Source organism: Hyperolius riggenbachi, chromosome 4, assembly GCF_040937935.1.
Source record: "Hyperolius riggenbachi isolate aHypRig1 chromosome 4, aHypRig1.pri, whole genome shotgun sequence".
Lineage (NCBI taxonomy): Eukaryota > Metazoa > Chordata > Amphibia > Anura > Hyperoliidae > Hyperolius > Hyperolius riggenbachi.
This window is the reverse complement of record NC_090649.1, coordinates 33,715,653-33,741,678: the sequence shown is the minus strand read 5'-3', so window position 1 is coordinate 33,741,678 and position 26,026 is coordinate 33,715,653. Positions and strand designations below refer to the sequence as shown.

At 45.0% G+C, this 26,026-nt stretch overlaps 1 protein-coding gene across 1 annotated transcript in view; it reads right to left on the bottom strand.

Moving 5' to 3' along the window:
* LOC137571156 (fucolectin-like) overlaps positions 1 to 24,700 on the bottom strand; it is a 36,903-nt gene extending 12,203 nt beyond the window's left edge. Inside the window, exons 1-3 of the mRNA XM_068279934.1 lie at positions 24,684 to 24,700; positions 17,439 to 17,548; positions 11,283 to 11,583 (exon numbers count right to left, since the gene is read on the bottom strand). Coding sequence (XP_068136035.1) covers positions 11,283 to 11,583; positions 17,439 to 17,520 — 383 coding nt within the window. The 5' untranslated portion in view covers positions 17,521 to 17,548; positions 24,684 to 24,700. The remainder of the gene's footprint in view (positions 1 to 11,282; positions 11,584 to 17,438; positions 17,549 to 24,683) is intronic.
* Between the last annotated feature and the right edge of the window lie 1,326 nt (positions 24,701 to 26,026).

Sequence of the window (26,026 nt, the reverse complement as noted above, 5' to 3'; positions counted from 1 at the left end):
TGAGCTGGGTTCACTCAACACTACAGATAGTTATGTGCAGTGATGAGGTGGGTTAAGTAAACACAACAGGTAGTAGTAGGATGCAGTGAGCTGGGTTCACTCAACACTACAGGTAGTTATGTGCAGTGATGAGGTGGGTTAAGTAAACACAACAGGTAGTAGTAGGATGCAGTGAGCTGGGTTCACTCAACACTACAGGTAGTTATGTGCAGTGATGAGGTGGGTTAAGTAAACACAACAGGTAGTAGGTATATGCAGTGAGCTGGGTTCACTCAACACTACAGGTAGTTATGTGCAGTGATGAGGAGGGTTAAGTAAACACAACAGGTAGTAGTAGGATGCAGTGAGCTGGATTCACTCAACACAACAGGTAGTAGGTATATGCAGTGAGCTGGGTTCACTCAACACTACAGGTAGTTATGTGCAGTGATGAGGTGGGTTAAGTAAACACAACAGGTAGTAGGTGTATGCAGTGAGCTGGGTTCACTCAACACTACAGGTAGTTATGTGCAGTGAGGAGGTGGGTTAAGTAAACACAACAGGTAGTAGTAGGATGCAGTGAGCTGGGTTCACTCAACACTACAGGTAGTTATGTGCAGTGATGAGGTGGGTTAAGTAAACACAACAGGTAGTAGTAGGATGCAGTGAGCTGGGTTCACTCAACACAACAGGTAGTAGGTGTATGCAGTGAGCTGGGTTCACTCAACACTACAGGTAGTTATGTGCAGTGATGAGGTGGGTTAAGTAAACACAACAGGTAGTAGGTGTATGCAGTGAGCTGGGTTCACTCAACAGTACAGGTAGTTATGTGCAGTGATGAGGTGGGTTAAGTAAACACAACAGGTAGTAGTAGGATGCAGTGAGCTGGGTTCACTCAACACAAAGCTAGGTATATGCAGTGATGAGGTGGGTTAAGTAAACACAACAGGTACTGGGTATATGCAGTACTGGGTAGTACAATGTGCAGCTCCCTGTCACACACACAGGCAGTCAGTCACTGAATGTGCTGGGCTGCTGGCAGTGGCACACACACACTATCAATTAGCAAGGCTGTGCATGCAACAAAAGTGTCAGTTTGACACACAGTAGTAGTGGCTGTGAATTGGTGATTTCACCACCACCACCACCAAATAACTCCTGCGAAGTGTCAAATGCAGCGGATGTGGTGCTTGTTGTAGCGCTGGTGGCTGCGGGAGATGAGGTGTTCTGTGTTAAATACTCAATCACCTCCTAACGATTTTGGGAAGTGATGGCACGTGCCTTCTTCTGAGCACTGTATTTTGGGGCAGGTCCGCACGAAATCACACCAACACCACCTCGCACAGACCTGCCGGTGCCTGGTGGCCTTCCTCTGGGTCTGCCTCTACCTCTTCCTCTACCTGGTTTGTCCATTTTATCCATCTCGGGGGGGTGCTAGGTATATGCAGTGAGCTGGGTTCACTGAACAGTAAAGGTACTAGGATGCAGTGAGGTGGGTTCACTCAACACAACAGGTAGTAGGTATATGCAGTGAGCTGGGTTCACTCAACACAAAGCTAGGTATATGCAGTGATGAGGTGGGTTAAGTAAACACAACAGGTAGTAGGTGTATTTAGTGAGCTGGGTTCACTCAACACAACAGGTAGTAGGTATATGCAGTGAGCTGGGTTCACTCAACACTACAGGTAGTTATGTGCAGTGATGAGGTGGGTTAAGTAAACACAACAGGTAGTAGTAGGATGCAGTGAGCTGGGTTCACTCAACACTACAGATAGTTATGTGCAGTGATGAGGTGGGTTAAGTAAACACAACAGGTAGTAGGTATATGCAGTGAGCTGGGTTCACTCAACACTACAGGTAGTTATGTGCAGTGATGAGGTGGGTTAAGTAAACACAACAGGTAGTAGTAGGATGCAGTGAGCTGGGTTCACTCAACACAACAGGTAGTCGGTATATGCAGTGAGCTGGGTTCACTCAACACTACAGGTAGTTATGTGCAGTGATGAGGTGGGTTAAGTAAACACAACAGGTAGTAGTAGGATGCAGTGAGCTGGGTTCACTCAACACTACAGGTAGTTATGTGCAGTGATGAGGTGGGTTAAGTAAACACAACAGGTAGTAGGTATATGCAGTGAGCTGGGTTCACTCAACACTACAGGTAGTTATGTGCAGTGATGAGGAGGGTTAAGTAAACACAACAGGTAGTAGTAGGATGCAGTGAGCTGGATTCACTCAACACAACAGGTAGTAGGTATATGCAGTGAGCTGGGTTCACTCAACACTACAGGTAGTTATGTGCAGTGATGAGGTGGGTTAAGTAAACACAACAGGTAGTAGGTGTATGCAGTGAGCTGGGTTCACTCAACACTACAGGTAGTTATGTGCAGTGATGAGGTGGGTTAAGTAAACACAACAGGTAGTAGTAGGATGCAGTGAGCTGGGTTCACTCAACACAACAGGTAGTAGGTGTATGCAGTGAGCTGGGTTCACTCAACACTACAGGTAGTTATGTGCAGTGATGAGGTGGGTTAAGTAAACACAACAGGTAGTAGGTGTATGCAGTGAGCTGGGTTCACTCAACAGTACAGGTAGTTATGTGCAGTGATGAGGTGGGTTAAGTAAACACAACAGGTAGTAGTAGGATGCAGTGAGCTGGGTTCACTCAACACAAAGCTAGGTATATGCAGTGATGAGGTGGGTTAAGTAAACACAACAGGTACTGGGTATATGCAGTACTGGGTAGTACAATGTGCAGCTCCCTGTCACACACACAGGCAGTCAGTCACTGAATGTGCTGGGCTGCTGGCAGTGGCACACACACACTATCAATTAGCAAGGCTGTGCATGCAACAAAAGTGTCAGTTTGACACACAGTAAAAAAAAAAAAAAGTACAGGATGAGCTCTGACAAAAGCTAGGGTGCTATAAAGCAATAACAATCAGCCAAGAGCAAACTAAGCAGCCAAGAACCTAACTAATCTGTCCCTAAAAGAACAAGTCTGCAGCAGCTGTCCCTTTCCTCTCACTAGCTAGCAGGCACACGAGTGAGTGTAATGGCCGCCGGAGCCTGCCTTATATAAGGGGGGGGGGGGGGCTCCAGGGCTTACTGTAGCCTGAATGGCTACAATGTGCCTGCTGACTGTGATGCAGAGGGTCAAAGTTAACCCTCATAGTGCATTATGGGGCGAATCGAACTTCCGTAAAAGTTCGCCTGGCGCAGGCGAACGCGAACCACCAATGTTCGCCTGGAACCGTTCGCCGGCGAACCGTTCGCTACACCTCTAGTGGTCAGACAGATCGGTTCGGCAACAGACAGGAGGATACAGTACAGAATCGGCAGGCAGAAGGATAGAGGTATTTCAGGCAGAGTCAGCAACAGGATCAGATCGGCAAAAGTACAGAATCTTTTAGCGTAAGAGTAGTCAGAAGAGAGCCAGAGTCATACACAGGTAATCAAGCAGTAATAACAATAGTAATAATAATTCCTAGTCTTGTGTGAAATCCCGGGTTTCCTCCCAGATCAAAGCACACCGGAACTATCTAAGGTCTGAGTGCTCACACGAAGCATTCGCAACAGCAGACAGTTTGCAAGTGATTCTTGGAGGCTTAAGAAGCGGAGGAGACCCCTCGGCCACGCCCACGCCCATCAGCCAATCCGAGCTGCCGAGAGTCTCCTCTGACGTCAGCCGACCGGCAGGTCAGCTGACGCGCCTCCTCCCCGCATAAAGGCCCCGTCTGTGCGCGTGCGCGCGCGACAAAGCCACCCTATGAGCCACTGATAATCCCCTCGGCGTGCTAGACACCGGAGAGACAGGAGAAACGCCCGACAGGGAAACCGAAGCAGCTGCGGGGGCATCCTGACTGCCCGCAGCTGCATCTCCACAGAATGTTACAGGAAGTGAACATCCTCAATTAGTGTAGATGTATAGCACCTGTCTTAGCTGTAACAAGTGCAGTTGCATCTTTAAGAGGCCTTGCATCTCTATGCAGCTAGTGTCAGTCAGGTACAGCTTGGTTTAGGTGTGCAACCACTCCTCGCTACTGTGTACAAAACTGTTACTGTAAAGTTCTAGCTTTTATTGCGGTCTCTGGCTATTCCAACAAAATGTACCCAAACCCACCTTGCATTATCATTCCTGTTGTTGGCCAGGGAGTCACCGATAAGAATCTCAGCTCCGTTCATGTGGTCATCACCACAACAGTCCCCTCTGGCAGTGAAGACTACGTGGGATATTTTGTAGCTCTCCAGTAAATCTACTCTCCACCAAGGAGAAAATTCGCCGAGAGTCTCCTCTGACATCAGCCGACCGGCAGGTCAGCTGACGTGCCTCCTCCCCGTATAAAGGTCCCGTCTGTGCGCGCGACAAAGCCACCCTATGAGCCACTGACAATCCCCTCGGCGTGCTAGACGCCGGAGAGACAGGAGAAACACCCGACAGGGAAACCGAAGCAGCTGCGGGGGCATCCTGACTGCCCGCAGCTGCATCTCCGCAGAATGTTACAGTACCCCCCCCCCCCCCCCCTTGAGGCGTGGACTCCGAACACGGTCTACCTGGCTTCTCAGGATGCGATTCATGAAACTTTTCCTTAAGTTCCTCTGCATGCATACGATGCCCTGGTACCCAAGATCTCTCCTCAGGCCCATACCCCTTTCAGTGAACAAGGTACTGTATGGAGTTCTGCACCCACCGAGAGTCCAACATTTGCTCTATCTCAAACTCAGGTTCACCATCAATCACCACGGGGGGGAGGGGGGGAATCCACATGCACAGCAGGCTTCAACAGAGACACATGGAATGACTTCACACCTCTCATACTGGAAGGTAGTGAAATAACATATGTGACACTAATGATCTTTTTGGACACGGGGTATGGACCTATAAATCTGGGACCCAACTTCACAGAAGGCTGTTTCAAAGCCAATTGCCTGGTAGAAACCCACACCATATCACCTGGTGCAAAATCCCACTCCACAGAGCGTCTATTATCTGCCTGATTTTTCTGAATCTGAAAGGCCTTTCCTAGGTTTCTTTTGACCAAACTCCAAATCTCCTTCAAAGTTCCCTGCCACTCTTCCAGGGCAGGAAAAGGAGATGACACTAATGGCAGTGGAGAGAACTTCGGCGATCTCCCCGTTACTACCTGGAACAGGGAGAAACCTGAAGAGGTGCTCTTTAAGTTATTATGGGCAAACTCTGCGAATGGCAAAAATGTCACCCAGTCCAACTGAGCATCTGCCACATAGCACCTGAGGAACTGCTCAAGGGACTGGTTAACCCTTTCCGTTTGCCCATTAGTCTCTGGGTGGTAGCTGGAGGAAAATGAAAGGTTCATACCTAAGTGATGACAGAACGCCCTCCAGAACTTGGAGACGAACTGGACTCCCCTGTCTGACACCACATTCTCCGGGATACCATGCAGCCGGAAAATGTGGTGAATGAAGAGTTCTGCCAGTTCTTGAGCAGAGGGGAGTCCGTTCAGTGGGATAGAATGGGCCATCTTACTAAACCCATCGAATACCACCCAGATGACCTCAGATCTGGGCAGCTCACCCACAAAATCCATGGACAGATGGGTCCATGGTTGTTCAGGCACTGGTAGTGACTGTAGAGTCCCCACAGGAGCACGCCTGAACGGCTTACTCCTGGCACACACAGAGCAATCTCCGACAAACTCTTTACAATCAGACACAATGGATGGCCACCAAACACATCTGTCTAGCAGCTCCTGCGTTCTGGCAACCCCTGGATGCCCTGCATTCTTATGAGAATGGAAAACATGAAGAATTTTTATTCGGAAATGTAGTGGTACAGAGAGAACTCCATCTGGTTTCCCTTCGGGAACCTCCTGCTGATAAGATTTCAGAGTAGATGCCCAATCCTCCCAAGTCTCAGTAGCAGCAAGAACCACTTTCTCGGGGAGGATGTTTTCGGGAGTTGAGGGCTGTATTGTCTCGGGCTCGAAACATCTGGATAATGCATCAGCCTTGACGTTCTTACTACCAGGTTTGTAGGTAACAATGAATCTGAATCTCGTGAAAAACAGGGACCAACGGGCTTGTCTGGGACTGAGGCGTTTAGCCCCTTCAATATACTCTAAGTTCTTGTGATCGGTATTGACTGTGATAGTATGTTCAGCCCCCTCGAGCCAATGTCGCCATTCCTCAAACGCAAGTTTGATGGCCAACAGTTCTCGATTCCCAATATCATAATTTCTCTCAGCGGGGAAAACTTCCTAGAGAAAAAAGCACAAGAGTGCAACCTGCCCTGCAGACCGGAGTGCTGAGACAATACAGCCCCAACCCCAATCTCTGAAGCATCCACCTCAACAATGAATGGGAGAGTAATGTCCACATGTCTTAAAATGGGGGTGGAGCAGAACAATTTTTTTAAGTGATGAAAATGCAGACTGAGCTTCTGCTGACCAATTGTATGTATCTGCCCCCTTTTTGGTAAGCTCAGTGAGAGGTGAGACCACAGAGGAAAATCCTTTGATAAACTTCCTGTAATAGTTAGCGAAGCCAAGAAATCGCTGGAGTGCCTTCAACCCTACAGGTTGGGGCCACTCCAGGACAGCAGAAACCTTCTTGGGGTCCATAGAGAGTCCTGCGGTGGAGATTATGTACCCCAGGAAGGGAACTTCAGAAACTTCGAATAGACTCTTCTTGAGTTTAGCATACAAGGAATTTTGTCGTAGTTTCCTTAAAACATACTTCACATGTTCCCTGTGTTCAGCAATATTAGATGAGAAAATGAGTATGTCATCTAAGTAGACTAGGACGAACCGCCCCAGAACCTCCCTAAAGACTTCGTTAATCAACTCCTGGAAGACGGCGGGTGCGTTACACAACCCGAAGGGCATCACAAGGTACTCGTAGTGCCCATCGGGTGTGTTGAACGCCGTCTTCCACTCGTCAGCCTCTCTTATGCGAATCAGGTTGTATGCCCCTCTGAGATCGAGTTTAGTGAAGACACCTGCATCAGTAATCTGAGCGAACAAGTCATCAATCAGAGGAAGAGAGTAACGATTTTTTACAGTAATTTTGTTCAATTATCTGTAATCGATACATGGCCGAAGGCCACCATCTTTCTTTTGTACAAAAAAGAAACCTGCCCTAGATGGACGGATGAAACCTTTGGCTAAATTTTCTTTAATATACTCCTGCATGACAAGTTTTTCAGGCCCCGAAAGGTTATATAAATGGCCTCTAGGGGGCATACAACCTGATCTCAAGTCAATGGGGCAGTCAAAACTTCAATGAGGAGGAAGTTTGTCTGCCGCCTTGGGACAAAAAATGTCAGAATACTGAATAGGCAACCCTTCCACTTGAATCTTGGTAGCACACACCGTGGCTTTTTCTATACAATGATCATGGCAGTAGGAGGACCAGCTCAAAAATTGCCTAGAACTCCAGTCGATCTGAGGGGAATGTTTTTGAAGCCACGGCATACCAAGGATCACAGTAGAGTTAGCCATCTTAAGTACAAAGAACTGTATCTGTTCCTTATGCAAAGCCCCTGTTCGACACAACAGTACAGGAGTATGAGAAAGAGGTTGTTTGCCCTGCAGTGGTGAATCATCCACTGCAGTAACAACCATCTGACGTCCAAAGAGAGAAGAGGAAAACCAAACTTAATAGCAAAATCATAATCCATAAAATTTGCTGCGGAACCCGAGTCTATAAAGGCCTGGGTAGACTGGACTTGACCTTCCCAGGTGATAGAACACGGGAGAAGTAAGCGACTATTCTTTAGAGGAAACACAGAATCGCCTAGGGTAGTACCTCCAGCTACACCTAGGCGATAGAGTTTTCCACTTTCCTGGGACATGTTTGTACCACATGACCCTTCTCTGCACAGTACAGGCAGAGTCTCCCAGTACGTCTCCTATTTTTCTCAACCTCAGAGAGCTTGGATTGTCCGATTTGCATCGGTTTGTCCTGAGGAGGAGAAGAAGGGGTAGGAGCAGAGAAAGGAACAGGGGAAGGCCTTTCTGACGCTCTACCTTGAGTTTGCCTTTGGTAACGAACTCGATGGTCAATCTTGAAAGCTAAAGAGATTGCCTCATCTACTGTTTTAGGTTCTGGCTGGCTTAACATCAGATCAGCAACAGCATCAGATAACCCCGATGAAAAACAGTCTAGTAAAGCATATTGCCCCCATCTGGCTGACACCGCCCACTTTCTAAACTCAGCAGCATAAGTTTCAACAGTGTTATGACCTTGTCGGAGAGTTTTGAGTTTCCTCTCTGACGTCATAGCTAAATCTGGATCATCATATATAATAGCCATTGCTTTAAAAAACTTTTGAACTGATGTTAATGCCTCATGACCAGTGGGGAGACTGTAAGCCCAAGTCTGCGAGTCACCAGATAATAAAGTCTTTATAAAGGTAACTCGCTGACTCTCAGAACCCAAAGATACCGGGCGTAACTCAGAATATGATAGGCAACGATGCTTAGAATTCCAAAAATCAGACCGGTGCCCTGAAAATCTTTCAGGATGAGGCATCCTGGGCTCACTAACTACAGGGGATGACACTGATGCATTGGTCTTTTGAAGTCGGGTCACTACCTCAGACAATAAATTAATTTGTGTCTGTTGTGTGCTGACCGTATTGGTAAGATCGTTAACGGCTGTGGTCAACAGTAACCCCTGTTAGTAACCCCTCAAACTATTTGAGGGGTTACTAAGAGATACTATACATGACTTCATACTAGAAAATAATCTTATTTCTCAGCATCAACATGGGTTTACTAAAGACAGGTCCTGTTTGACTAACATGCTCAGCTTTTATGAAGTAGTGAATGCTAATGTGGATATTGGGAATGCTGTAGATGTGATATACTTGGACTTTGCAAAGGCCTTTGGCACTGTTCCCCACAAAAGTCTGGTGCAAAAGTTGAGGATGCAAGGACTGGGGAAGAGTCTGTGTGCATGGATAGGGAACTGGCTAATGGACAGAAAACAAAGAGTTGTGGTCAATGGATCGTACTCAAAATGGGAGACTGTTAGCAGTGGGGTACCACAGGGGTCTGTTCTGGGTCTAGTGCTCTTCAATTTATTTATTAATGACCTAGTAGATGCAGTAGTGAGCAATGTTGCTATTTTTGCAGATGATACAAAATTGTGCAGAATCATCAACTCTCAGGAAGATAGTGTCATATTGCAACAGGATCTGGATAGGATGGCTATATGGGCACATACATGGCAGATGAAATTCAATGTTGAAAAATGTAAAGTCATGCATTTTGGACGTACTAATGGTCTAGCACCATACAAAATAAATGGGATACAGTTGGGGACATCAAACTTGGAGAAGGACTTAGGAGTACTCATCGACAACAAGTTAAATAATCGTACTCAATGCCAAGCAGCTGCAGCTAAAGCTAACAAAATTTTGGGATGCATTAAAAGGGAAATAAAAACTCGAGATGCTAGCATAATATTGCCCCGTTTAACTCTCTAGTAAGGCCACATCTGGAATATGGAATTCAGTTCTGGGCACCACATTACAAAAAAGATATTGCAGTTTTAGAGCAGGTGCAGAGACGAGCAACAAAATTGATACGTGGGATGGAAGGTCTCACTTACCAAAAAAGGTTAGATAAACTGGGTTTATTTAGTCTAGAGAAAAGACGCCTTAGAGGGGATCTAATTGACATGTATAAATACATCAGAGGGCAATATAATAGCTTGGCGGATGAGCTTTTTGTCCCTAGGCCTTCTCAAAGGACTAGAGGACATGATCTGCGCATGGAGGAAAAACGTTTTAGCCATTTATTTAGGAAAGGGTTCTTTACAGTAAGAGTGATTAAGATGTGGAATGCATTGCCACAGGAAGTCGTTATGGCAAACTCTATACCTGCATTTAAAGGGGGCTTAGATGCTTTCCTTGCGTTCAAAGACATCCATGGCTACAATTACTAGGTAATGCTTAATGATGTTGATCCAGGGATTTTATCTGATTGCCATCTGGAGTCGGCAAGGAATTTTTCCCTTTAGGGGCTAATTGGACCATGCCTTGTAAGGGTTTTTTCGCCTTCCTCTGGATCAACAGGGATATGTGAGGGAGCAGGCTGGTGTTGTATTTTATACTGGTTGAACTCGATGGACGTATGTCTTTTTTCAACCAAAATAACTATGTAACTATGTAACAGTTTGACATGAGTGCATAGTATCTCCATAGACATTTTTGGGTCTGCTGTTCTGTAACGATTGGTGTAGCAAACAAAAGTCTGGTTATTGTGTGATCTGCAGTATCACCAATAAATCAGACACTATACCTAAATATATGGTGATCTGCAGAATCACCAATAATGCAAGTATAGCTAACAAGGTAATGGCAAGTGTACAGTGCTTGGTGCAACAGTAATACTGTTTAGTTTTTGGCAGAACCTCACCAGAGGAGCTGGTGGGTACTATCAATAAGAAACCTCACCAGTGACAAGGGCTCACTGGTGAGTAGAGTGGTCAGACAGATCGGTTCGGCAACAGACAGGAGGATACAGCACAGAATCGGCAGGCAGAAGGATATAGGTATTTCAGGCAGAGTCAGCAACAGGATCAAATCGGCAAAAGTACAGAATCTTTTAGCGTAAGAGTAGTCAGAAGAGAGCCAGAGCCATACACAGATAATCAAGCAATAATAACAGTAGTAATAACAATTCCTAGTCTTGTGTGAAATCCCTGGTTTCCTCCCAGATCAAAGCACACCAGAATTATCTAAGGTCTGAGTGCTCACACGAAGCATTCGCAACAGCAGACAGTTTGCAAGTGATTCTCGGAGGCTTAAGAAGCGGAGGAGATCCCTCGGCCACGCCCACGCCCATCAGCCAATCCGAGCTGCTGAGAGCCTCCTCTGACATCAGCCGACCGGCAGGTCAGCTGACGCGCCTCCTCCCCGCATAAAGGCCCCATCTGTGCGCGTGCGCGCACGACAAAGCCACCCTATGAGCCACTGACAATCCCCTCGGCGTGCTAGACGCCGGAGAGACAGGAGAAACGCCCGACAGGGAAACCGAAGCAGCTGCGGGGGCATCCTGACTGCCCGCAGCTGCATCTCCACAGAATGTTACAGGAAGTGAACATCCTCAATTAGTGTAGATGTATAGCACCTGTCTTAGCTGTAACAAGTGCAGTTGCATCTTTAAGAGGCCTTGCATCTCTATGCAGCTAGTGTCAGTCAGGTACAGCTTGGTTTAGGTGTGCAACCACTCCTCACTACTGTGTACAAAACTGTTACTGTAAAGTTCTAGCTTTTATTGCGGTCTCTGGCTATTCCAACAAAATGTACAAAAACCCACCTTGCATTATCGTTCCCGTTGTTGGCCAGGGAGTCACCGATAAGAATCTCAGCTCCGTTCATGTGGTCATCACCACAACAGTCCCCTCTGGCAGTGAAGACTACGTGGGATATTTTGTAGCTCTCCAGTAAATCTACTCTCCACCAAGGAGAAAATTCGCCATTTGTGGAGACACAAGAGCCATGATAGTAGTTGGTGTCCGTATTTCCATCTATTGCATTCATGGCGTCAGTTAAAGATGAGTCAGGCCCATAGTATTTAGACGACATGGTTGCACGACCTCTAAGGGCAACATTCTCCTCTGTAAGTAAATATGAAAAGACAGAATCAGTCAAGTGCATTAATTATTTATTTGTGTTCTATTGAACCATTGAAAGGTGGCGGCAGCCCCAGGACCGCCTAACGTCAATCGGTGTACAGTCCTGGGGGCGTGTTTTGCAGGAGATTGCGCACACATCTTTGCTTGAATGATGGAGCTCCGCTCCGCCATCAGTCTCCCAAAGACTGTTAGACGGTGAAACGGCGGCATCTATTACCACTGTACAGCGCTGCAATCTAAGGCAGGGCTGTACTGGGGACAGCCGTGTGACACGGCTGTCCCTCTTGGAGACAGGAAAGCGATTGGCTCTCATAGGCTGAAGCCTATGACAGCTGATCGCATGGATTGGCTGGCGGGGAAAGGGAGGGAGTAGAAAAATTATGAAAAAAATATAGTTATTTATTTAAAAAATATTAAAATAAATATTTATAAAAAATAAATAAATAAACATCCTAGGAGCAATCATTGCCCACCAACAGAGAGCTCTGTTGGTGGGCAGAAAATGGGGGGGGGGATCACTTGTGTGCTGAGTTGTACGGCCCTGCAGCGAGGCCTTAAAGCTGCAGTGGCATAATTAGCAAAAAATGGCCTGGTCTTTTGGGAGGTTTAAACCCATGTTCCTTAACCTCTTGACGACCAGCTAACGCCGATCGGCGTAAACTGGTCGTCTGCGGGTTACCCCCATTTGGAATTTTTGCGCAGTACCTGAACATTTTCACCCTAAGTATTAGGGTAGCCAGGTATAGTTACCCAGCATAGGTAGCCAGTATAGTTGCCCCAGTATAGGTAGCTAATCTATATAGTCAGTGTGTATAATTAGATCCCCCATCTATAGACAGTGTATATAGTTGAATTACTATGTATAATGTCAGATCCCCCTGTCTATAGCCAGTGTATATAGCCAGTACATATAGCCAGATCCCTGTATATAACTAGTGTATATAGCCAGATCCCCCTATATATAACCAGTGTATATAGCCAGATCCCCCCATATATAACCAGTGTATATAGCAAGATCTCCCTCGTATATAGCCAGTGTATATAGTTATATCCCCCCTGTATATAACCAGTGTATATAGCCAGATCCCCCCTGTATATAACCAGTGTATATAGTCACATCATCCCGTATATAACCAGTGTATATAGCCAGGTCTCCCTCTTATATAGCCAGTGTATATAGTTACAGTAGAAAACGCTTTCAATTCTCTGAATTGGGAATTTGTATACTCTGCCTTGGGTAAATTTGGCTTTGAAGGGCCCTTCGTAACATTTCTTCAAAACCTATATAGTAACCCATCAGCCAACACTCCCACTTCAGGCTATGAATCTGACTCCTTTAAAATAGCAAGGGTAACCAAACAGGGCTGCACCCTTTCCCCAGCCCTCTTTAAACAACATTAAAGCAGTACTCTGCAATGCCAGGTCCATAAACAACAAAACAGCAGTTATTCATGATCTAATAGAGGCTTCAGATCTAGCTTTAATTACAGAGACATGGTTGGATCAGAACTCAGGACCCACTCTCGCAGCTGCGGTACCAGACAATTACTCAGTTTTACACTGTGAAAGGCAAAACCGCAAGGGCGGAGGATTAGCTCTGTGCTTCAAATCCAGTTTGAATATTAAACCCCTTGCTGTAGCCCCCACCCACTCTTTTGAATGTCTAGCAGCCCAGCTCTCAGCTGGAAAAAACATAAACATACTGCTTGTCTACCGACCCCCTGACGCTGGCTCAGCTTTTCTCAAGGAAATAGCAGAACTTGTATCTTGCATAACACTGAAACACCCTAGGTGGATAATTCTTGGAGACTTTAACGCACGGGTCGATACACACTCTTCCCAATTTGGAACTAAGCTACTTCTCTCCATGAATGAACTGGGCTTCTCTCAAGCCGTCAACCTCCCTACCCACAAAAAAGGACACACTTTGGACCTCATTTTCCATTCAGAACTCCTAATATCCAATGTGGAAATTGATCCAGTAGTTTGGTCAGACCACCACACTGTCCACTTCTCCTTTACAGCACCGGCTACAAAACACCAAGTGAAAGAACTAATAAAATATCGTTCCTTGAAAGGTTTGACACCCCAACACCTTCAGAACAGCCTCAATCTAGGTGGACTGACAGATCACAACTTCGGCCTTGAATCCATTGTCCTTAAATATAACCACGATGTCTCAGCCACTTTTGACGCCATAGCTCCCTTAAAGATTAAACGTTCCGCACCATTACATCATGCTCGCTGGTTTGACAACTCTATAAAGAAACTAAAGAAACAAGGACGCAGACTGGAACGAAGGTGGCGCAAACATCAGTCTCCTGATGACAAACTTTCCCTAATTGCTCACCTGAAAAAATATCAAACGATGATTAACAAAAAGAAGTCCTTATTCCTGTCTCACGAAATTGCAAATGCAGCCAACAGACCTGCCCAACTCTTCCGCACGGTTGACAGTCTCTGCAATCCATCTTGCAGGAAATCCAGCATCAGACCTTCACAGGAACTGTGCGAGGAATTTGCCCACTTCTTCTCAGACAAAGTCTCCTCCATACGATCTGCCATTCAATTCACAGCCCCAGAAACCCATGCAGAGCCATATAACAGGTGCAAAAATAGCCTACCACCATGGTCTGATTTTAAGGTAATCACTGAAAAAGACATCTTGGATATCCTCTCAAACCTTCGCCAGACTACCTGCGATCTGGACCCTGGCCCCACTAAGTTCATGTTGAAATGCCCTGAACTATTTACACCGGCATTCCACAAAATAGTCAACGGCTCCTTACAAGAAGGGTGGTTTCCCTCTACTCTGAAAGAAGCAATCGTCAGGCCTCTACTCAAGAAACCATCCTTAGACCCAGATGCTCTAAACAGCTACAGACCTGTCTCAAACCTCCCCTTTCTGGGAAAAGTTATTGAAAAGGCTGTCTACCTCCAACTTGAAGCCAGGCTCTCCAGAAACAACATCCTTGACCCTCTTCAATCTGGCTTCAGGAAATATCACAGCTGTGAAACAGCCCTCACCCAGATTTGCAATGATCTGCTCATTGCAAGAGACAAGGGTCAATGTTCCATCCTGATTTTGCTCGACCTCTCAGCGGCTTTTGACACAGTCGATCATGAAATCTTACTCAACAGGCTACAAGAGTACTGTGGCATAGATGGCATTGTTCTCCTGTGGTTCAACTCCTTCCTGGCTGGCAGAACACAAAGGGTAGCCTTAGGGCCCTTCCTCTCCAACCCTGTACCACTAAAATACGGTGTACCTCAGGGCGCAATATTATCCCCTTTACTGTTCACCATATACATGCTGCCACTTGGAGAAATCATACAAAAACATGGCCTGACATATCATTGCTATGCTGATGACACCCAGCTATATTTGTCATTCAAACCTGACGTCACAGACCCTACTCCACAAATAAACGCATGCTTAGCTGAGCTTCAGGAGTGGATGAATAATAATTGGCTAAAACTTAATGCTGACAAAACAGAGGTTCTTGTTATCGAGGGCCAGGGCTCAACAGCAAAGCAGCTCCAGTCTCGACCAACACCGCTAAGGATAGGGAGCTCAGACCTGAACAACTCAGACTGTGTGCGCAGCCTGGGAGTACTGATTGATGGGAAATTAAGCTTCAGGAATCAAATCTCAGCTGTTGTGAAACATTCCTTCTTTCACCTAAGGAATATTGCAAGGATTAAACACCTAATTCCTTCAGAGGATCTTCCAACCCTAGTTCATGCCTTCGTCACATCAAGGTTAGACTACTGCAACGTCCTCTACACAGGCCTGCATAAGAAAGACTTACGCCGCCTGCAATTAGTACAGAATGCCGCCGCAAGGCTGTTAACGAGCCAACCCCGCCATTGCCACATAACACCAACCCTGAGCTCACTCCACTGGCTACCGATAAAATGGAGAATTCTGTTTAAGATTGGCTTACTGACATTCAAATCCTTGCACAATCTGGGCCCTGGATACCTGAAGGACTTGTTGCAACTACATCACACCCCCCACAATCTTAGATCAAAAGGACGTAACACCTTGGTCACCCCCAGAGTTCACCTCAAAACCTTTGGAGACAGAGCCTTTTGTCATGCTGCCCCTACACTTTGGAACTCCCTGCCACACCCAATCAGGACAGCCCCATCCCTGGAAACATTTAAGTCTAAACTGAAAACCTACCTTTTCAGTCTGGCATTCATGAACATCTGACTATCTCCTCTGTAACACAACCCAGCCTGAAACCCTGTATTAATCTGAGACACAGCTATGCGCTTTGAGTCCTATGGGAGAAAAGCGCTTTACAAATGTTATTGTATTGTATTGTATTGTATTTATATTGGCATTTGAGACCCTATTAGCTAAAATTTGAGAGGATGTGTCAATCAAAGGACCATGTATGGGTACCAAGATATTTAAATGTAGCACTTTTTGTAGATGACCTGCTCCTGTCCACATACAAACCTCACACTTCATTAATTAGCATTCTAAATTTGGAATTGCCTCAGGCCTGAAAGGCAACAAGGAAAAAACTGAAGCAATGCTGATTAGAGATGGCTCGGACATCAAATTTCCCTGGCTACCTATACTGGGGGGACCTATACATAGCTAACCAATGCTGTGGGCACCATACCTGGCTCCATGGAGGGGGGGATTTTTATACCCTCGCCCTGGGTGCAGTTTAGCCTCGAAACGTGATCAGCTAATTACGATTACATAAAATTATGCGTAAATGTTCACATTTACGCCTATATGTAATTAAGAATTGTTCATTCATTGACGTTGTATAAGCATTCGAAATTACGCATGATTAACCTGATAATTAACCTTAGATCCCCCTTTCTTTCCTAACCGCCCCCGCACGCCTAGCTTTAACTCCCCCCCCCCCCCTCTGCCAGTCACCGAAAGAAAAAAAAAACTTCTCTGGTGCTACCATAGCCACCTGTTGAAATATCAGCATTGAGGGGTAATATGAGCACCCTGTATGAATATTGGGTGCCACAGGCGCCCAAATTACCCCTCAAAGCTATTGCTATTATACAGGCCCCTATAGTGGAGACCAAACTTCCAGCTCAAGTGAGCACCCAAATCGCCTGCTTCTGGACCCCGCCTCCCCCCCCAAATTGACAAACTGACTCAAACCAAAACAAAACAGGAATAAAGCAGGCACCCAGACCCAGCCTCCCTTCCTCCACGACAAAACAGAAATCAGGCAGGCATCTTACCCAGGCCCCCCACAGAACAGAAATCAGGTACACAGGCACCAACCGCTCCCTCCCTCGAAAAATAACTCAGGCAGGATATAGATTAAAAAAACCTAGCGATGATCAATGATATGCAAATACTTCTAAATTTATGCAAGATGGGGCCCAATGAAGAAGTATCCAAGCAGGAGATTCAGGAGGTAGAGAAGAAGTATGCCTCCCAGGTCCTAGTGCCCGCCCCCACACGATACAGCACACAGCTTGCTCACCAAATAAATACATTATTGTCTTATGCATCTGCCCGCTCGTTAAGGCCTAGGGGCGGGCGGTGGTCCCCAGAGCCACGGGTCCCCTCTGAGTCTTCTCCCCCTCTGGGCCCCCCATGTGCCTTCATCCCTTGCAGGTGTGATAGTTACACCACTGCCTTCAACCCTTTTTTCTATAAATTCGTATGATGTTTTTGGTTGTGGTGAAATCTCACACCAACTCCCCATCATGCTTGGCCCCATCACTCCATTTTAGATGTAACAGGATGACTAGTGGCCTTTGTCAACAGCGGGAACTCCAAGTTATACTTCTTCACACAATAAAATAGTGTATTGTTACAAAAATTGTATGGAACTCACCTGTAAGTTTTGCATCCACCAACATCCCTAAGAGGGTGAAAATGGCAACTGCGGACATGGTTATTTTCATCATGTAGACCATGGTCTCCTCAGCACTCTTAAAAATCAACCTAGAAAATCAAAGTGTCTATCGTGATTTCCCCACATGTGGTTTGTGCTAAATACAATAACAGTAATCAAACCTGCCGACTTTATGGGAATCTCAAGAGTTTTAAAATGTTATAAGAAAAACACTTTTTTTTTTTTGCCCCAAGCAATCCAGTAAAATATGTATCATACATTTGGAGTACAAGTATCACTAACTTCTATCCAAAGTCATAACAAAAGTTGTTTAGGGGACACCTTTAAATAAAAACTTAAGTCAAATTTAAAAAAATGAAGTCAAATAATAATAGATCTTATAGTTTTGGAGAAAAAAAGATTTTAAGGTTAAGTTACAAATAGAAAAAAAGTCTATATTCAAATGCAGTAAATGATAGATCATGTATCAACCTAATGGTCATGTAAATTTACATATCTCAAAAGAAATAGCAGTGAACCTCATGACAGAGTTTCCAGGGAGTCAGGGTACACAGTGCATAATGACAACCTGGAAACTCTGTGAGAATTTGTGGCAACACCTTGGCCAGGGATCGCTATACAGCTGCAATATGGCTGCATAAGGACCCTTGGCAACTTTGCCTATTTTTGGAGCACTTTTTATGTAGAGTGGGGGAAATTTAAAAAATGATGTGGGGTCCCCCTCCAAAGCATCTTTAACCGCTTGTCCCCCATGCAGGCTGGGATAGCCAGAGTGCGGAGTCCCGGCCATGTGTGGCTTCACACCCTCAGCTATACCAGCCCACAAGGTCCATGGTATGGGGGGGCTCTGGAGCAAAGGAGCGGCCAAGACTCCTCCTTTCCCCAAAAGCACTTGTCCAATCCAAGGACAAGGTGCTGTTTCTCACCTCTTGTGCCCCAGGAGGAGGTGGAGGTAACGACGCCCTGGGCGGGCTCATAGTGGCATCTGGGAGTCCGCTTTCTTGCTGGAGGATTCCCATTGGTCTGTTAATAGACCAATGTGGAGCCTTGGAGTCAAATTTTAAGATGCTTTAGCTTTAGTTATACTTAGTATAGCTAGAGCTGCACGGAGGAGTAGCGGCGTGTGACAGAAGGTGTGCGGAGATCTTCAATCAAGCTCGCAACATTAGAGGATTTTGGTGTGGGGACATTTTCGAAGACATTGACATGGGAACATTTTTTAAAGGTAAATATTCATCATGGTTAATTAAGAATATTAAAGAACTTTTCTTGTGGCTACATTTTAATTTCTTTAACCCTTTGTGGAAATGGGTAAGGTGTTCTATATAACCCTTTGCTCATTTCTGCTTGGGATGGTGCTGGCATCTGGGAGTTCCCTTCTTAAAGGGGACTCCCAGATGCCACCTTGAGCCCCTTCCAGGGTGTTGTCACCCCACCTCCCACTGGGTCACCGAGGTGGGGAAGAACCCATTGTCCATGAACTGTACAAGAGCTCTGGGGGAGAGGGGGAGGCTTGGCTGCCCATCTCCTCCAGAGCCCCCCACACCATGGACCATGTGGGCTGGTAAAGCTCGGAGTACGAAGCCCCACGCTCCACATGACTCTGCATTCTGGTTAATACAGCCTGCATGGGGGACAAGGGGTTCAAGTGTAACTATCGGGCATAAAATAAAAAAATCAATTTTTTAATTTTTATCTGGTAAACAAGTAATAAGTGTGCTAACTAGACAATCCAAAAGTTGAAAATCACTCTTACTTTTCTAATCCATAAAACATAATTCCCTAGTTTCCCTGGTTCTTATTTAGTACATCTGCTGCACAAAGGAAGTTGCACTGCATGCTGGGTTTTTTTTTCTTTTTTTTCTTGCTTACTTTCCTCCCCTTTTCCCCTCAGACATAACTAATGCAGCCTTATTTGCTGAGGCCTCTTTCCCTCCCATTTTATCCTCCCACGTCTCTGTTCCTCTCTGATTGACCAGTATTTCTCATGCTGAGAAGCTGAGAAAATTACTCAGAGCTGGATGGGAGTGTCTGGAGACTGGGAGGAGGGCGGGCAATACATACACAATCAGGCAGAGGAGAGTAAAGGAGGAAATTACATCAGGACTGGCTTCAAAATTTCAAAATTGACACAGTTAAAATGGAGAATCCTACAAAGGATTTTTTTTCCTTTTTTTTTTTTCACTAAAGAAAAATCACTAAAATCAAAATGTTGACAGTACTATACATATGTTATGTAAGCAGAGCAAGTATTTATCTACTTATACAGTATATGTGGGTTTTTTTTTCTGAGATACAATAATGTTGTTTACAAGACATATACACTAGAAGCTGCCTAAAGGATATATTTTTTACAATTATATTTTTATTTATTGTTTTTTACATATTTTTAACGTTGTTTGGAAACTTTTTTTTACCTACTGCAGTGGCTTGGTGGGTGTGGTATGTGCGAGAGAGAGTTTATGAGATTTATGCATTCTTAAGACTAATTTGTTAGGATTATTAATAAACAGTTATATTGAAATATTCTATATGTGCTGTATAGAAATTTATATTACATACAAATGTAATTTTAGAAAAAAAAATATTTTTGCAGCCGCAGTAGCAGAGGCCAGACAGTGTCATGGTATATACATTTTACAAACAATTTTTTTTAAAGAAAATAGATGTTTGTTGCATCCTTGGTGAGTGACACTGACAAGAGATGAGATGAGTTGACTTGGCTCTACACAGAAAAAAAACAATATTTTTGCAGCCACTGTAGCAGAGACCAGACAATGTCATAGTAGGCCATGGCATATACAGTTTACAAAGTAAAATTAAAGATTTTTTTTTTTTTTAAGAAAATAAAGGTTTGTTGCAGCTGCGGTGACAAGAGATGCATTGACTTGGCTCTGCTCATGATAGTACAGGTTCATACATATTGTTTCTCTGAAAAGTAAAAAGAAAAAAAAAACCTGTCTGGAAACATTTTTTTTTTATATAGCCACTTAAAGGACACCCGAGGTGAAAATTAACTGATGTGACACACAATTGCATCTACCCTCTTTCTTCTAGAAATGGCTTTTTTGATATTCCACAGATTTATTTTAAATTTAAATCTACTTTTTAAGTTTTTACTATTTAATTGTTTCTGCTCAATGACACATTCTTTGAAGTATGCCAGAGCTCAATTCTATGAACTATTGACACCCTCTATCTCTTTTCCGCTCTCAGAAGCCATTTTTTGCTAGGGAAGTGTTTTATGGCTGTATTTCCTTATCAATGAAGGTCACACTGTAGTCTGACCCAGTCCTGACTCCGACAGGAACTGCCACTTGCATACCGGATTTTTAAACCTTTCAGGCAGAGAAAGAAAAAAACACGCCCTGAGGAAGCGTCTGATGACGCGAAATGCATCGGCAGGTGGGGCCATCTAGTCTAGTGCACAGCAGCACGTGACCCGCCAGGCCGTCCGAGACCTCCATGACAGACAGAGGAAAGCCAAGCGGCACACGCCAGTAAAGAAATCTGGGAGCCCGCAGTCCAGCAAAGGATAACCTTGAACACCCACCCCTACCTCTTGAAAAGGAAAGTCGAGGTCTGGACACCAGGGGAATGGAGTAAAGTGCCCATCCGAACGCGGAGGACTGCAAGTATAACATTGACACAGTTGTGGTCTGCTTGTGGCTTAATCTGCTGGCTTGCTTCATGCTCCATGCTTCATGTTACACGCTTTGCTGCCAATCCATTTAAGCTTGCTAAATATAGATAAAGGCAAATTGAAGGGACTGACCCTTGATACGCCGATCAACAATAGCATGTCTATGCAAAAAATGAATGGACTTAATCCCTGTTAGCAGGGAGGCAGCTGCTGTATGCATGCGTACATCGACATGTGTGTATGGTGTGTGACAATAGGAGGCGGACGCCTGACTACAGAGACGTTTTGAATCTGGATGATCGCCGTCTCTGTAGGCAAGTGTAGCCCATTTAACAACTGGAGACTGATGGCCCCATGTGGTTTTTATTGCTTTTCTGCGCAGAAAATATTTTAATTCATGTACTGTGGTTGGCTCTACAAAAAGAGTAGCCTAGAGAAATATATATGTGCAATAAAACTTTTTCACTCTTTATTACAAAACGAGAAGTGCTTAGACCAATTTGTTGTTGTATATTATGAAAGAGAAAGAAAAAAACAACAACAGAGCATAGATATTAGTGTGCTTGGCACTGTACATACACATGTCTATCTCATGTCATCGTGGGTATCCTTTAACTAATTAAGCCTTTTGGACGCAGCAGCTGTGCCCAAAAGGCTGCTGCCATGCTGCTGCACACTCCCGCTGCTGATCGTGCACATGCCCGCGCGCTCCCATGCAGCTGCCCGTTAGCCCAGAGATCAATGAATGGGAATGCAGTTCCCATTCATTTATCTAAGTCCAAATTAGAAAGACCGATGGCTTCTGTGATGATTTGCTCAGCTGCCTGTGCAGGCAGGCAGCTTTTTGACCATTGTTTTGATTTGCATGCTGCAGGACTCTGGAAAGAAGAGCTTCTGTCAGTTTTGCAGCTTGTGCTTGCAGAGGAATTTGCATACGTTGTCATGCAAATCTCCTGGCCACATTCATTGGAGGCGTGTACTATAAGTACTATGTCTTTCCCACAATGCTTCGCTGTTCATAAGGATTTTGTCCTATGTAACACTCCTGGTGGGGTGTCAGCCTCACTCTCTGTTTGAAGATCAGCTTAGAGTAATTCCTGGAAACTGTGCTAGGCAAATTTCCCTAGTGCAGTTAGGATTGCATTATCTGTTTTGCCTGTTCCGTCTGTCTTGTGTTTGGATCGCACAAGCCCTAGCGTTAGCGCCTTTGGATCCTTCTGTTGTTTCTGCCTACCTCATCTGTTCTGTCTCCTGGGATCGCGCTAGCCACTTTTCGCTAGCGCTGTGGATCCTTCTGTTCTGTCTCCTGGGATCGCGCTAGCCACTTTTCGCTAGCGCTGTGGATCCTTCTGTTCTGTCTCCTGGGATCGCGCTAGCCACTTTTCGCTAGTGCTGTGGATCCTTCTGTTCTGCTACTCTGTACCTGGATCGCGCTAGCCACTTTCGCTAGTGTTGTGGATCCTATCTCTCGCTTGTCCCTGTTTTCGTGTGTCTGTCTTGTCTGCTACGCTTGCTGGAGGCTCGGTGAGGTAACCGTTAAGCAAGCGCTCGCGTCCTCTGTTTCATGTTTGTCTGTTAATGGTTAGTTAGGCGTGCTTGTCTCTATTGTGCTTATCACGTGGGGACCGCGCATAACCGCGTGCACTGTTGCGAATGAGTGCGGTGTTCGCGGTTAGCTAGCGTTTGTTATTTTCCGTATCTCCTCATTGTATTATTTGCTGTGCCTTTGCTAACCTCATATTCTGACCTGATCTGCCTTGTGTCACGTCTGGCGATCGCACCTCTCGCGATCGCGTTCCTATTTCATATCTGCTGTTGTGTGTGCGCGGTCGTGAGGTGGCGACTGGATTGGCGCACACACATACAACCTGTCCCTTTGCTCGTTCCCATTCGCAATCGCCTCTCTTGCGATTGCGTTCTGCGCTTCGTACAATTCCTGTCTGGCATTTGTGGAGGTACAGAGGATTGGTTCCTCTGCACTCCTCAGCTCCATCTGCCGACAGGAATTTCCCTCTACAGGTGCGTAGCACCTTTTGCTGGGTGCCTGCAATTATACGCTTGTGGAGGATTTCCGCCGTGTCAGCGCACGCGTTGTGCGCTGCACACGGAGAAAGTTCCACAATCGTTACAGCTTCTAAGAGAAGCCGCAATCTTTCTAAAGAAAAAAAAGTTTCACGTCCTCCCTTCAATTCCTGTAAGCGCGATCGCTCGCTTACAGGAAGGAAAAAAAATGACTGGGGCTATCTTGTGGCCAAATAGTAAAACTACATCTACATACTTTTTTTTTTAATAAACACACACACAATTACATTTAAAATTAACTGTTTACCTGCCACACTCCAAAAAATACCCAAATAAAATGTTTAATAAAAAATACCATTTAAAAAAAAAACATAAATAGTTACCTAAGGGTCTGAACTTTTTTAATATGCATGTCAAGAGGGTAATTAATATTATGTTTTTAAAATTATAAGCTTGTAAATAGTGATGGAGGAAAAACTGATAAAAATGCACCTTTATTTCCAAATAAAATATTGGCGCCATACATTGTAATAAGGACATAATTTAAATGGTGTAACACCTGGGACAAATGGGCTTTTAATTATGGTAGCATGTATTATTTTAAAGCTATAATGGCCAAAAAGTGAGAAATAATGCATTTTTTCCATTTTTTTTCTTTTTATTCCCGTTTAAAATGCATTTAGAAAAAATAACTCTTAGCAAAATGTACCACCCAAAGAAAGCCTGATTGGTGGCGGAAAAAACAAGATATAGATCAATTAATTGTGATAAGTAGTGATAAAGTTATTGGTTAATGAATGGCAGGTGAAAATTTCTTGGATGCATAAGGTGAAAAAATACTAAGGGCTGATGTGGTTAAAGGAAACCAGAGCTGATAACATATACACGTTTTATACATACCTGAGGCTTCCTCCAGCCCCATAAGCTTGGATTGCTCCCACGCCGCTGCCCTCAGTCTTTTCCCTCTTCGGTACAAGGTCCCGTCACTTCAGCCAGTCGCAGCCAGTCTGACGCAAGAGAAGTGCACTCTTTGCGTATCTCTCCAGCAGCAGCTGGAGAGATATGTAGAGGACGCACTTCTTTTGCACAGATTGGCCGTGACTGGAGATTGGAGAAAGTTACGTGACCCGGTACCGAAGAGGGAGAAGACTGAGGACGGCGGCGTGGCGGGAGCGTTCCGAGCTTATGGGGTTTGTGGAAGCCCCAGGTATGTATAAAAAAGCGTGGCAGCAGTGACGTGAAATCTACGCCCTTGCAGGTATTAAAGTATCAAAACGGCATAGATTTCAATCACCACCATCTGTAAGTGGTTAAAGGCAAAAAAGCATAATTAAAAACAAGAACTTAAGGAAAATCAATACATCTAGTTTTCAATATCTATGAATTTGTCATCTGATAATTATAAAAGGAAAAAAAATCTACTATAGGATATAAAGTAATGGGATGTTTGGTTGAAAAAAGACCTTGGTCCATAAAGTTCTACCAGAGAATATCATACAACACATCGGCCAGTGGATCCAGAGCACAGCTATAAAACAGCTATGAAAATAAAAGTATACCTGAACCTGAATGCTGCTGCGTTCTTCTTCTGTGGTAGCACACTCTTGTGTGGGATTTATATAGCAGTGAGCACCACAGAGGATGATGACATAATGAGGGGCATGGCCTGTCCTGGTCTTGTTGCAATTTCAGGGAAGCAGCGGAATCAATTTTTCCAAGGGAGAAAAAAAAGCTGACCTTATGCAAAGCAAACCTGACGGGAAACTTGATGATGAGATACACGTGGCTGGAAAGTGTACGGGTTAAGGGCACCACCTCTGATAAAGGAGACCTAGGTTCAAATCTCTGCTCTGTGGGTAGGAACACACTAGGCAGAAACGCTAGCGTTAACACGCATAATGTAAGTCAATGGACCGCATGAAAACTTGCATTTGTTTGCGCTCTGCAATGTGCACTTTTGAAATCACTGAACTTTTTGCATATTTTTCCAAAATGCATCTAAAACGCACATAATGTATGTCAGTGGTGATGCGGAGGTATAGCGTTTTATTGCATTCTTATTGTGTTTTTTTATGCGTTTTTGTATAAAAACCAAGTTTGATGATGTATTTCTGCTTCTTGTTGATTTCCTAGTGATGAGCCAGAGAGGACATCGGAAATGTATTTTACATTGGCCACATCCCAAAACATTTGCTTAAAACGCATATCAGAAATGCATACAAAACATAGAAGATGCACAAAACTGCACTTATATGTGATTCATATGTGTGAAACGCAAACGCAGTAAAATGCAAGCAAAATGCATGTGTGAAACTCAAACGCCCTCAAAACGCACTTCATTATGACAAAAAACGCACAGATGCATATGCAGCAAAACGCAACCTTTCACGCACCTCCTAGCAGGGGCGTAGCAATAGGGGTTGCAGAGGTAGCGACTGCATCGGGGCCCTTGAGCCAGAGGGGCCCCAAAGGGCCCTCCCTCAACTACAGTATTAGCTCTCTATTGGTCCTGTGCTCATAATAATCACTTCTATAGATACTTTCAGTGCCGCCATTAGGGGGGGACAAAGGACCCTTCATCGACGGGCCCGGGGTTTCCCGGGGGCCCGCCCGCCATCCTCGTCCTCCCAGCCCTTACTCCTATGTGTGTGGCAGCCTTGCTCTCCTGCCTCGATGTTTGTTTCTTGCTGTCCACCCACCTGACTGCTGCATGTACACCGGGTATCACACTCTGTACTGCAGCCTCCTCCTGAGTTTGCTGCACTGCCCGTACACGGCATAACTAAACTTTACATCAGCGGTGGCTGGTCTGGAAGCTCACAGTGCTCAGTGAGTGAGAGCTGCTGCCATGCACAGGGCTACGTTGTAAATAGGAAGTGACATGTGACTTCCTGTTTTTGAA